The sequence below is a fragment of the Schistocerca piceifrons genome, chromosome 6, assembly GCF_021461385.2.
Source record: "Schistocerca piceifrons isolate TAMUIC-IGC-003096 chromosome 6, iqSchPice1.1, whole genome shotgun sequence".
NCBI lineage: Eukaryota > Metazoa > Arthropoda > Insecta > Orthoptera > Acrididae > Schistocerca > Schistocerca piceifrons.
In genome coordinates, this window is record NC_060143.1 from 82,372,246 (window position 1) to 82,386,148 (window position 13,903).

At 37.4% G+C, this 13,903-nt stretch overlaps 1 protein-coding gene across 1 annotated transcript in view; it reads left to right on the forward strand.

The window, feature by feature from the left end:
• The window catches only part of LOC124803150 (lysosomal-trafficking regulator), a 593,053-nt gene that overhangs the window by 146,221 nt on the left and 432,929 nt on the right, over window positions 1-13,903 (forward strand). Inside the window, exon 15 of the mRNA XM_047264331.1 lies at window positions 1,992-2,133. Coding sequence (XP_047120287.1) covers window positions 1,992-2,133 — 142 coding nt within the window. The remainder of the gene's footprint in view (window positions 1-1,991; window positions 2,134-13,903) is intronic.

Consider the following 13,903-nt stretch of genomic DNA (forward strand, 5'->3'; position numbering starts at 1 on the left):
AAGCTCTTAGTACCTGGTATCATCGGCTGGTGAAAATCACGTGACATGAACTATGACTGGCTTACAAAACTACTTCGCAGTCTCGATTTCACTGCTTCAGAAAGTAACATGTGCTGTTTGGTGGAATTCGAATTTATAGTTTCGTAATACGAAAATATGCAGCGTACATGTTACTGCACATCAAAGATCTTTCCAAAACGTTTTCTTCCCCTGTGTTTCATTTTCTAAAGTGCCAGAAATTCTACACCCATGTATAAAACCATAACCATTCTAAGGATCTATAAGTTATACAGTTTCGAGAGAAAATGTACTGTCAGTTAACAGGGAAAAAGTGTGTTTTCACCCAGGAGAAAATGTATTTTTAACCGGAAAATCCGGGAATTTTTTTTCTTTGTCTGCATATACACCCTGTGTAAGTATGCTCAGTATGCAGTACAACAGACAGGACTATTTCTTACTCCACCACAATTCTGTCAAAACAAAACTAGTAATTACTGGGATGTGCCTGAAGGCATTAATTTTTCTTTTGTCAGGTGTGCCTGGTACACTTTGCTTTATTCTGATTACCATGAGGAATAAACAAGAAACTGTTTCATTCTTACTAAAATATACGTTATTAAAAAATTATCATAAGAACTGTGCTACAGGAATTGTTATAAAATGATGTATGTGTAAGAAATATTTCGTTTCAATAAATTAAAGTCATGATTGACCTCTTATTCAAACCATGAATGATACATGATATTTTTTGTATAGTTTAGATGCTTCAGTTGTGCTTGGCTCTCTGGGTATTATCACTATATGGTGCTATGCTCTCTTGTCATGACTGATCGCACGCTAGGGAGAAAGGGCTGCACAAACTTCTATCACAAATGATTCTTTGTGCAACAAAAATGAGTAACTTCAACAAATTTTAAAAAAATATTTGCAGTTCTTCCTTGCAGCTAAAATTTTGATAGTGTGTTTTTCATTGTATCCTTCCTGCATAAAAAAATTTCATGGCAGGTTTCAACATGATGAATTGGACGAAACTGTTGGAGAGTTCCTGCCAAATAACAAACCAACTGCCTTGGTTTTACTGATTTTAAGATGCATCTCTCAAAAATTCTTCATGCCAAATATCTAGTACAGTTTGTGGGCTGGTTGGTTGGTTGGTTGGTTGATTTGGGGGAGGGGACCAAACAGTGAGGTCATCGGTCCCATCGGATTAGGGAAGGATGGGGAAGGAAGTTGGCCATCCCTTTTCAGAGGAATCATCCTGGCATTTACCTGAAGCAATTTCGGGAAATCGAGGAAAACCTAAATGAGGATGGCCGGAGGCAGGTTTGAAATGTTGTCGCTCTGGATGCAAGTCCAGTGAGCTAATCACTGTGCCACCTTGCTTGGTAGTACGGTTTGTACCTCCACTTGTGTTCAACTATGAATCTTTAAATCGTTGGAAAAAGCAAAGGCAAAAACAATGTACTTCCTATTTTGAGTTTTCAATGGAGGGAATAGAAAGTGAGGACGAGCAGTGTCCTTCTCTGCACCCTTCATTAAAATTGCTGTAGCCAGTAATGCTTTGAAGTGGTGTGAGCTGACCAGGAATGCTTTGAAGTGGTGTGAGTCTTTCATATCTGTGGGCAACACAATGATGTAGTAATAAAAACAGTCAGACTTTGTGAGAACTGTGTCAGAACTAATGTCATCAGAGTAATCCCCAAATAGATTCACTATGGAAGGTGCTAATATGCTAATAGGCTCCCATTGCAACATGTCTGCAATATAAAAAAGCAAGATGTCAGAGTGAGACCGAACAGTATACTAACAGTGCTTTCAGCTACTGTAAAAATGGCAATGCATTGTTACTAGATTGTTTATTTATATATATTTAATTTGGTTAAATAATTAAGATATGAAAGTTATTACTTTGAGTTAAAGTCAAGTATCTACTTGGCAATAAATGTTACCTTAAAATTTTTATCATTATGATGAATTTAATATTTTGGCAGGTTGACGCAGTGTTGGGTGACTGCACTGTTTTCTGGCACTCAGTGGTGGACCTTGCTGCGTATTCACCAGCATATCGACAATTGTTAAAACTAACTTGTGTGCCTGACAGTAAAAACTTCCTTGTATCACTTCTAGCAGCAGGTAACATAGATTTCTGATAAATAAATTATTTAAATATTTATTGTAACATCTCCCATAGTTAATATGAGTGAGTGTTTCTATGTACAGTACTTTTTGCAGACACTGGGGAGACTTTTTCACTATTTAACAGTGTGTGCGTTGACTTGAAACGCTGTGACTACACCAGTTTTCATAATGCCATTTGTTCTGGGAGTGTGTACCACCCTGTAATTTCATTTCCAAGTATTATATTTAACAAATAATATTAATTGAAAGTTATATTTAGGAAAACCTCTTTTTCTCAATAGTGGTTGATGACTGAGGGTCGATCGTGTTGTTGTAACTTCTACATCTACATAGATACTCTGCAAGCCACTGTACGGGGCGTGGTGGAAGGTACCCTGTACTACTAATAATCATTTCCTTTCATCTTTGTAAAATTGAACTGGGATTCCTTGCAAATAGAGCGAGGGAAAAATGACTGTCTGTTTCCCTCTGTATGAGCCCTAACTTCCCTTATCTTATCTTCATGGTCATTACGCGCAATGTATGTTGGTGACAGAAGAATCGTTTGGCAGTCAGCTTCAAATGCCAGTTCTCTAAATTTTCTCGATAGTGTTTCTCAAAAAGAACATTGCATTCCCTCCAGGAATTCCCATTTTAGTCCCCCAAGCATCACTGTTACACTTGTGTGTTGTTTATACCTACTGGTAACAAATCTAGCAGCCCACCTCTGAATGGCTTCAGTGTCTTCCGTTAATCTAAGCTAGTACAGATCCCAAACACTCAAGCGTTACTCAAGAATAGGTCACACCCTATCTACAGTCTCCTTTACAGGTGAAACCATTCTTTCTTAAAATTCTCCCAATAAACCGAAGTTGACCATTCATCGATCCCTACCACAATTCTCACATGCTTGTTCAATCTCATATCGTTTTGCAACATTACGCCCAGATATTTAAACGACTTGACTGTGTCAAGCAGGACACTAGTAATATTGTATCTTAACATTACAGGTTTGATCTTCCTATTCATCCACATTAACTTACATTTTTCCCCATTTAGGGCCACCTCCCATTCATCACACTAACTGGAAATTTTGTCTAAGTCATCATGTATCTTCCTACAGTCACTCAACTTTGACACCTTACCGTAGACCACAGCATCATCAGTAAACAACTACAGACTGCTGCCAACCTGTCTGCCAAATCATTTATGTGCATAGAGAACAATAGCAGACCTATCACACGTCCCTGGGACACTCCTGATGATACCCTTGTCTCTGATGAACACTCGCCATTGAGGACAACATACTGGTTTCTATTATTTAAAAAGTCTTGGAGCCACTCAAATATCTGTAAACTTATTCCATATGCTAATACCTTCATTAACAGCCAGCAATGGGGCACCATGTTGAATGCTTTCTGGAAATCTTGAAATATGGAATCATAGTTCACAGTATATCATGTGAGAAAAAGGCAAGCTAAGTTTCGCACGAGCGATGCTTTCCAAAACTGTGCTGATTCATGGACATGAGCATGAGCTTCTCAGTCTCCAGGAAGTATATTATATTTGAACTGAGAATATGTTCAAGGATTCTGCAGCAAACGGAAGTTATGAATATTAGTCTGTAATTTTGTGGGTTCGTTTTTTACTCTTTTATATACTGGAGTCACTTGCACTTTTTTCTGGTTGCTTGGGACTCTGTGCTGGGCAAGAGTGTCATGACAAATGCAAGCTAGGTAAGGGGCCAGTGCCTGAGAGTGCTCTTTGTAAAATTGGACTAGAATTGCATCCGGACATGGTGATTTATTTGCTTTCAAATATTTCAGTTGTTTCTCTACACCAGGGATGCTTACTACTGTGTTGTCCATACAGGAGTCTGTCCGATGGTCAGATGACGGCATGTTTGTAAGATTCTCCTGTGTGAATGATTTCATGAACATGAAATTTAAAACTTTGGCTTTCATCTCTAGCAGGTTTGTTTGATTCTCCTGTGTGAATGATTTCTTGAACATCAAATGTAAAACTTTGGCTTTCACCTCTAGCAGGTTTGTTTGTTTTAATTCTGCTGGTATGTGAGGATAACTATAATGTTCCACTGTCACAGCGGAAGTGCCTATCTTGATCTAAAAAAAACTTTAATAAATACAGATTAGAGAGTGAGTCACAGACATGAGCCAGAAATAATTAGATATTCATTGTATACCTTTTTGTTTTGTTAATAATGACTATATCTTGGCTTTTCAATCCAATAATTTCTTCATACAGTTAGAGCAATAACAGGAGTGGCTAGAATTATTACTGCTGACTAGCTCATCTCAACAAAGAAGAGGAGTCACAGAAGTTAGAATAATTTCTAACACAAGCCCTGGGATGTGGACTCACATCAGTGATATAATCTCTTGGCTGATATTATCGGAATCGTTTACAAGATATAAAAAATTATTAGTAAGAATAAAAATTAATTTCTCAATAAAAATTCCATAAATTTAAGCAAAATCAAAGTGGATACTACAAATGCAGGTCTCACGAGGTATGCGGGAGAACGTCTGAGGAGTTTGGAATGTAGGATAGAAGCTACTGGAAGAAGGAAAGCTGTGGGGGAGGGTGGGACGGGTTGAGGATTAGGTTCATGAGTTGAGCTTGGATTGTGAGAGTCAACAGAACGCTTGCCCATGAATGGTGAAGGTGCCCCAGGATCGAATCCAAGTCCGGCACACAGTTTTAATATGGCAGGAAGTTGTTTGTTACTATGAAGTTAGTAGTATTAATTGTTGCATATGAGATCCTGGAGGAGATTTGATGTTAAATTATGGGGATGTTACTGTTTTGTGAATGAGCCAGATTTTTTTGAAGAAGCTAACTGAAATTGTAATTTGTTTTGTTAGTATTAAGTCATGAGATTTGGCTGTGCAATTGTTGAAACTTTGGAAGCCAAAAGAAAGATATAGTACATGGCTGTGGATTAAAACCAGCCAAGGAACAGTTGGCAACTTACGACTTCTACTCAACGTGGGAGGTAAATGGAAGAATTTATTAACTTGCACAACTACAGCCATCTGCAGTTCACACACCTCAGATCCCATTGCTGAACATTGCACAAACTCGGCAACAGCTACACTATTTGGGCACAAATACTTACCTGACACCCAGGTTATGTTTCCCCTCTTTCACCACCAATAATTTCTGAGAATTGCTGTAATGCAGCTGTAGGTGATAGCTCAGATGGTGTGAATGATAATAAATTGAAACATACTGTATGTTTTCATCAGAATGTAAGAAGCATGTTAAATAAGAAATATAATCTTTTCCTATCATAATAGGAAATTAAAAATCTAAAGGTATCTCTCCAGATGTGTTGTCCATGACAAAGCACTATTTGGAAGTGACAGAAATTGAGCAGGTCCACCTACAATGTAAATTGGAATAGTTATACAAACAGGAAGTGCATAAGACCTAAAATGAATATTGCGTTAAACAGTCTTAGAGTATTTCAGTAACAGACATGGAAATATACAAGATAGCAGTCCAGATGGTATACAGGTGTCCAAAAGGAAACATTTAGACAGCTGGTGAAAGCACTTTTCTAGAAGTAATTCCCATAATTAACAATGCAAGTAGATTTGTTTGTTAATATAACTTAAAAAAATAGGTTACAGTGGCCATTTGTAATTTTTGATGCTTACATCAACTCATTTTTTGCTCCTGTAGCCTCTTGTTTGTTGTGGAGTGTACGGGACAGGATTTGCGAGTGATGGCCACCCTGCAGCCGAACGCGTTGCAAAATAAAGACCAGCAGAACAAGCGGCTTCTATGCCAAGGCCTGCCTGGCTTGGTTGGCCCTGCTGGCAGCTACACTAGCCATCAGCTTCATTGAAGCACAAACTCTCCCATCGAACACTGAAAGTGTCTTTGATAAGGTGATTTCCTGTGGGAGGAGCCAGACAAAGAGTGCCCAATATCATAGGGCAAGGAAGACTCACAAGATTTAGAGAAGGCTACTTTCAGAGGGGAGTAAACCCTAAAGAAATCGAAGTCCTCCAGGATGGGGGTTAGATATGGGGCCAGTAAACCTCTTCACCGTAAAAAACATCATATTATGAAACATCAATAAGAGCTTCAGATAATAGATGGGAGATACAGGATACTACTTTCGCTAAGGAAAAGGATAAAAAATTTGGCAGTAGTAGCTCAGAGTATATGAACAATGTTGAAACCTGGAAAAATGAAATAAATAGTTGATATATCAACAAAAATAATCAATATCAGAAAATGTAATGTAATTGAATAAATAAAAGATCTGCTTACCAAGTGGTAGCAGGAGGAAACATATATGAAGGTTAAGAAAATCTACAAGCTTTCGGAGCCAGCGGGGAAGGGGAAGTGAGAAGGATGGAGGAAAAGTACTGGTGAGCTTTACAAAATAGGAAGAGTTTGGAGAAGTCACCTGGAACCTTGGTCAGAGAAGACTTACCAGATGGGATGAGTAAGAAAGACTGACTGTTGGAGACTGCACTGGTGCATTTGTGAACTTTGCTGAAGAGTTTTATTGAAATGGGAAGAGAGCTATATATGTGTTTTATAGACTGAAAAGACTTTTGATAATGTGAGTTGGAATAGCTACAATGAGGGAAAACCAGATGACTCATCAACAGGATAGAATTAGGTAAAGGAGTATGACAAGGCTGCTGTTGGTTTCTTGTGCTTTTCAGCCACACTTAGAAAATATGACTGACTACTGCCCACTAGGTGGCAAGGTAAAAATTGAAGAAGAAGAAGAAGAAGGAGAATATAATATTTGAGGTTTGCAGTATCAGAGCAGACCTGTGATTGGATTCAAGACTTTCTTGCAGATAGAACTCAACACGTCGCTCGTAATGGGATTAAATCAACAGATGTAAAGGTAATATCCGGAGTACAACAGGGAAGTGTGATAGGACCGTTGCTGTTCACTATATGTATAAATGATCTCGTAGAAAGTGTCGGATGCTCTTTAAGGCTATTCACAGATGATGCAGTTGTTTATGCCAAAGTAGCAGTGCCAGAAGATAGTAAGAATTTTCAGAACAACCTGCAGAGAATTGATGAATGGTGCAGACTGTAGCAGTTGACCCTGAACGTAAATATATGTAACATAGTGTGCATTCATAGGAAAAGAAATCCACTACTGTACAGCCACACTATTGACGACAAACAGCTGGAGACAGTGTCTGCCGTAAAATATCTAGGCATAACTATCCAGAGCGACCTTAAGTGGAATGACCATATAAAACAGATAGTGGGAAAAACAGACACAAGACGCAGGTTCTTCATCGGAAGAATCTTAAGGAAATGTAACTCATCCATGAAAGAAGTGGCTTATAAGGCACTTTTTCGCCCAATTCTTCAGTATTGTACATCTGGGATCCCTATCAGGTAGGACTGATAGAGGAGATAGAGAAGATCCAACGAAGAGCGGAGTGTTTCATCACCGGATCGTTTAGCTGGCATGAGAGCATTACGGAGATGCTAAACAAACTCCATTGGTAGACATTACAAGAGCGACGTTGTGCATCACAGAGATTTACTACTGAAATTTTGGGATAGCACTTTTCAGGAGGAGTCAGACAACATGTTACTTCCTGCCACATACATCTCACATATTGACCACAAGGAGAAAATTCGAGAAATTAGAGCCAATACAGAGGCTTACCGACAATCATTCTTCCCACACACTATTCACGAGTGGAACAGGGTTGGAGGGATCAGATAGTGAGCTAGTGCTACTGAAAGTACCCTCCGCCACAACCATTAGGTGGCTTGCAGAATATGATGTAGATGTAGATTACGTGGTCCTTCTGGCAGGGTAGGCTTAAGGAATTTTGGGGCCACATGTGAAGTCTTGAGTATGGGGTTCTTGCTCTTTCAGGTGTGTGTGTGTGTGTGTGTGTGTGTGTGTGTGTGTGTGTGTGTGTGTTTGCACCTCAAACAGTTTTGATGAAATTTGCAGACTGAGGATTCTTTGAATCTATGTGCAAAAGAGCCAGGAGTATATTAATTACTAGTTTACCGGCAACTTCACGTGGTAAGCCCTTGTGAAATTGTGGGTAATCTAGTACTTGTTTATAAAAATGCATTCATTTATTTTTTATATAGAGTGTAGTGTGGTAATCTTAAGTTGTAAGAATACTAGATGATGTAGATTTCACAATATCACCATTCATCTTTTTTTGTGTAATGCAAACAGATGGTGGTGTTGCTGCTGCTAGATTACCAGTTCATCTTTGCCATGTTAAATGTAAGCACTTAGGCATTAAAACTTGAACAAAATATGTGAAGTATACACTAAAACAGGAAAGTATGCACCAAAAATATACTAATATGAATGAACGTGCACCTAAAACTAAGACCCAACAGAACTGGAAAAACAGGAATATAAAAATTTATTAGGTGTGTATGGCATTACAGTAATACTGAGCCAATTCTGAACTGATTTTAGTTATGTCTGTTATAATAAATTACTAAATATTTTTTCCAAATATTTCAGAAAGGTCATGCTTACATTTGTCAAAATAGTTTTCACATTTGGAAAAATTGGCTGACGTTGTAGTAATAACTTTTACATGCACTGCTAAAACCATGCAAAATTAGTCATATGATTAAATAGATTCTGTCTAATGATAAGTTAAATAGGAAAAAGCCTACCTAATTGTAAAAGCATTGCTTTAAAAATTAACAATATTATGTAAAGGTTAATTACTACTCACCATAGAGTGGAAATGCCGAGTCGCAGATAGGTGCTTATCTCCAACTCAGCATCTCCACTACATGGTGAGTTGCAACAATTCTTTTCATAATATTTTTCTTTCTTTCTTTCATCTAAGGACCATGCACTAATTTTAATGCTTCCTTCTACGTTGTTCTTTCTCTTTACTCCAGTATTCTTTCATCTTTTGACTATGTATCCTTTTTCTCTCCTTGGATAAATTTGACCTTTTCTTCTTCTGCCTCCTGCAGTGGAATCCTTCCATTTTTAACACTTTCCTCTTGAAAATCTCTGTCTCTGTTACATCTTTTTCACTTATGTTCTCTCATCCAAATCTTTCCTAAATTCTTGAATCCAGGCTATTGTTGACTTCTTGTCCCAAAGATATTTAAAAATCTGTTTGGTTAACATGTTGCCGTTCATTCTGTATAAGTGTCCAAAAAACAGCAGTCGCGTTTTTCATAGTGTTTCCTTTATGTTTTCTATATTGCAATAAACCTCTTCATTGCTTCTTAATTTCCATACCTCTGTATTTTTTGGTGGCCCAAGTATTTTTCAAATGATTTTTCTTTCTAGGACTTCATGTTTGTGTTATTTTTTAGTTCAGTACTAAACATTCACTTGCATAGAGACATTCTGCTTCTACTGCTCTCCATTTTATGCACTCTTTCTTCTACAGTGAATTTTTCTAAGCCATTTTCTTGGATAATTTCTCCCAAATATTTAAATTTATTTATCCTCCTTATCTGGCCATTATCTGTTGCTAGGGATTCCGGAGAACTTTTTATATTTGTCATAAATTTTATTTTTTCTACAGATATTCGTAAAACTTCTTTGTTGGCTACTTCTTCCAAGAGATTTATTTGTATTCTAGCATTTGTTAGGTTTTCAGAAAGAATGGCAAAATCATTCACAGATGTTAAACAGTGAATTTCAATACCTTTTTTTTTTTAGTTCCCAGTCGGATTGGTGATAGTTTCTGTTCTTTTAGTTATTGTTTCCATTCTCTTACTATTTACTCTAGTATGCAGTTAAAGAGGAGTGGAGACAGGCCATCACCTTGCCTTACATCTGTTTTTATGCCTTCGATATTTCACCCTGAAACTTTACTTTTGATTTGGTGTCTGTAAGCGTTTCACAAATAAGTTTTGCTAATTTAGATGTTATTATTCTATCCTGCATTTTCCATTATTTTACTTTAAAAATTACTCACTTAAATCTTCACTTTTCTTGCTTTTTGAGCAGTAAAGACATTTACCAATTTCTCTGTCTCAAGCAAAAGTCCAATCCTTCTTTACACTGCTATTATGGCAAGACCTCTTAGCTGCTTGTTGCTCAGTGAAGATCTGAGATAGTTTTTAATTATCTTTAACTTGAAAAAGCTATGTTCTGCAGAACCTACAGACACTGGCATGGCATTTTGGAAAAACTTCTTGCAAGTCCATTTCGAAGATGTACTGAACTAGTTCTAAACGTGTTTGCAGTATGTGGAAGCACAAGGGGCACAGTTCCAATTTGTTTGCAAGTTGTTTGAATTTGTGGCACGTAAATGCATTTTCAGGTCTCTCAAAGTTTCTGCAAGATTCCTGCATCCTCTGTTGAGCTCATATTTCTTTGTTGCCAAGTTCATGTCGCAGCAGTTAATGAGCTGCTGAAATATTTGCTTCAAAGATGCGATAATGGTGTCTGCCAAAATTTAGTAGTGGTTTACCCTAAAGCAATTTTCTTCCCCAGGAATGAGTTCATCCTTAAGAAGCCTGCCTTTTAATACTAGGTTCTGTTAACTCAGCTACATTTGCTAAAGATGCAACTAATTCCTCCATTTCTTTGTTAACCTTTTCAAAACTACTGGCTCTATGTTCTTCAGTATCACGAAGTGCTGATTTTATAAATTTTACTATAGTGTCTAATTGATTATCTTCTTGCTGAACCGCTTTATTGACTCTGTTGATATGGCAGAGCACATTATGCCGTATTGCAGCACACAAAGAAAAATTAAATTTTGAGATTTCTTTCAAGAGATTAGATATTTCACTGAAACACATTGAATCATTTTTGCATGTGTCCCTTAACTCTGTTAATGCAAGTCTTATGTTATTAGGCTCTGATCTTATAACCTGAATACTTCCAGTCCTGACCTCCCATCTGGTATCACACAGTGGTTTCAGAGTCATGTTTACATTATTCTCAAGTCCTTCCCAATGCCAAAAGTTAATGTGAACAATCTGTGAACTATATAAAAAAGGCACAATTATAGATGATATAACTGCGTCATTAATAACCAAGTTCGACTTATGAGCACAACAAGGGATATAATGAGATCTTAGATTTTCTTCGATGATACAAGCTCATTACCAGTCTTCTTGCTCTTCACATTGCTCTCATTGTTGTAAGTGTGTCTCCTATAATCTACAAGTGGTATGCCATGGGTCTGTAGTATAATAACCTTTACAAAACTCATCTCCATCTCATTTCTTCCTGATCAGTTTGATCTTGAGTTGCCTGATCAATTAATTTTGAGTTTTTAATTCTCTGCAAAAGCTCTTTCCAGTTGAGCATTTCAGTAATATGATTGTAGGACTGTACTTGGTTAGAGAGAACTTTGGACAAGCTTTGCCAGTCTCTTAAACCATTTCTTGTGATAGTGACACCACTCAAATTGAACAAAACACAACACAACAAAAACAATACCACAGCATCTTTTTTTTAGAATGTGCAAGCCACGTTTCCTAAACTTTTTCATCATTTGAAAGATGACAGAAGCAATGAGAAACAATAAATCACCTTTTTGTCTTACTAGCCGCAGGAGATGTGACATTTTTACATTGATGTCTTGTGGACCATTCATAATTGCTCTTATCCTAAAATTATCATTTATAATATCCGGCCAGGTTCCTGAATCCATAAGATCATTGACAACTTGAAAGCCGTTACATTTCTTGGATGATTTTCTTTCATCTTTGAGATCTTGGCATGCACCAGTTTGCTGTACAGTAACATTACACAGGTCTGCGACATAAAAATTGTTTCAAATTTATTAAGTGATTTTTATAGTAGTTTCAATGCTGATTTCGGGATAAATAGTGAAAGAATTCCATCATGTACGGTTATTTCACAAACTCCTTGTCTAGTTTTAGCTTTCTCCGATATTTCAGCACTCTAATGAATTTAAATTTTGGTTTTTAGGATCTCCATAAACTGTTATTTAGCCATTTTTATACTAGATATACATAAAATAAAGAGTAATTAGGAGAAAACAGCAGTATTTTCATGTCAGTGCCTGTCTGTTGCACTACCTCTTCCTCTGCCATCACCAAGCAGTGAGCTTCTGCTATTGTCCTTCAGTTCACTGTACCTCTTCACTCTGTGCTGTGTACTTGTTGTTGTTTACTAGTGGTTTAAACTAGTGACTGTTTTCTTGTGTTGTGAAGTTATTTTATGGACAATGGCTACCAAAGGATGTATAAACTCGCCAGATTGCTTCTGCCACATTTGTGGTAACTATACTGTTAAAAAGCAACAAAGAAACATTTCTGATTTTGTTGAAAAGTGTATTTCACCTATTTTGATATAAAGTTAGGTGATCAAGAGAAGCCTTGGGCCCCGTACAAAGTTTTTTCAGTGTGTGTTGAAGAACGGAGGCAATGGTTTCAATGTAAAAAGCAGTCCTTATGTTTTGGAATACGAATGGTTTGGAGGGAGCCCAAAAATCACAGTGATGACTGCTATTTTTGTTCTTGCAACGTACATGAGGTTTCAATTTGAAAAACAAAAAGGATATTTGTTACCCTAACATTCAATCAGCCATTCGCCCTGTTCCTCATGGACCTGAAGTACCAATAGCCTCTCCTCCACATTCTTTGGATGATACAGATGATTATGAGCCATTGTCTCAGCAAGGTGATAGTGAAGAAGACAGAGATTGCTATGCTCCTGGCACAACCGATCCCATTCCATTCTCACAATCTGAACTGAATGATTTGGTAAGAGACGTAGGCCGTTCTAAAGAATTGGCAGAGTTTTTAGGATCTAGATTGAAAAGATGTTGGGTCCGGGTACATCCATCTCTTGGTATCGATTGTGGGAAAAGGAGTTTGTATTTTTCTTCCCTCGAGAAGGTGACCTTATGTTTTGCTGTGATGTTCCTGGACTTATGGCACGTTTCAAAATAGAATATGTTCCTGATGAGTGGAGACTTTTTATTGATTCTTCAAAAAGAAGCCTTAAAGCAGTACTTCTACACAATGTCAATAAGTATACTTCTATACCAGTTGGACACTCGGTTCACTTAAAAGAATCTTATGAAAACCTTGAACTGGTTTTAAGGAAACTCTGCTATTCAGACCACAAATGGATACTATGTGGTGATTTAAAAGTGATTTCAAGCTGCTTGGTCATCAGAGTGGCTATACAAAGTTCTCTTGGCTTCTCTGTGAATGGGGCAGGAAAGGCAGAAAGCAACACTACATAAAAAAAGGTTGGCCCTTGAGAAAAACCTTACCAGTAGAGGTTAAAAATGTTGACAGGAAAAGCCTTGTGAATCCCAAAAAGGTATTGCTTCCACCACTTCACATTAAGTTGGGGCTGATGAAACAATCTGTTAAGGCATTGCCAAAAGAAGGGGAGTGTTTCAGATATCTTCATGGACAGTTTCCCGGTTTATCCCAGGCAAAGCTAAAGGAAGGAATCTTTGTCAGACCAGACATTAGAAAACTAATGACAGATCCCAACTTTGTGGACAAAATGGAAACAAAAGAAAAGGCAGCATGAACATCTTTTAAATTAGTTGTTACCGGTTTCGTAGGTAACACAAGAGATCCATATTACAAGACAATCGTCACAGACATGCTCAACAACTATAAGAAGCTGGGCTGTAACAAGAGCACTCACATCTTGACTACTTCCCTGCAAACCTTGGTGATGTAAGTGAAGAGCAGACCAAAAGATTACACCAAGATATCAAAGAAATGGAAAGAAGATATCAAGGAAGATGGGAATGTCAACTTGATAGCGGACTAGTGCTGGATGATAAAAAGAGATGAT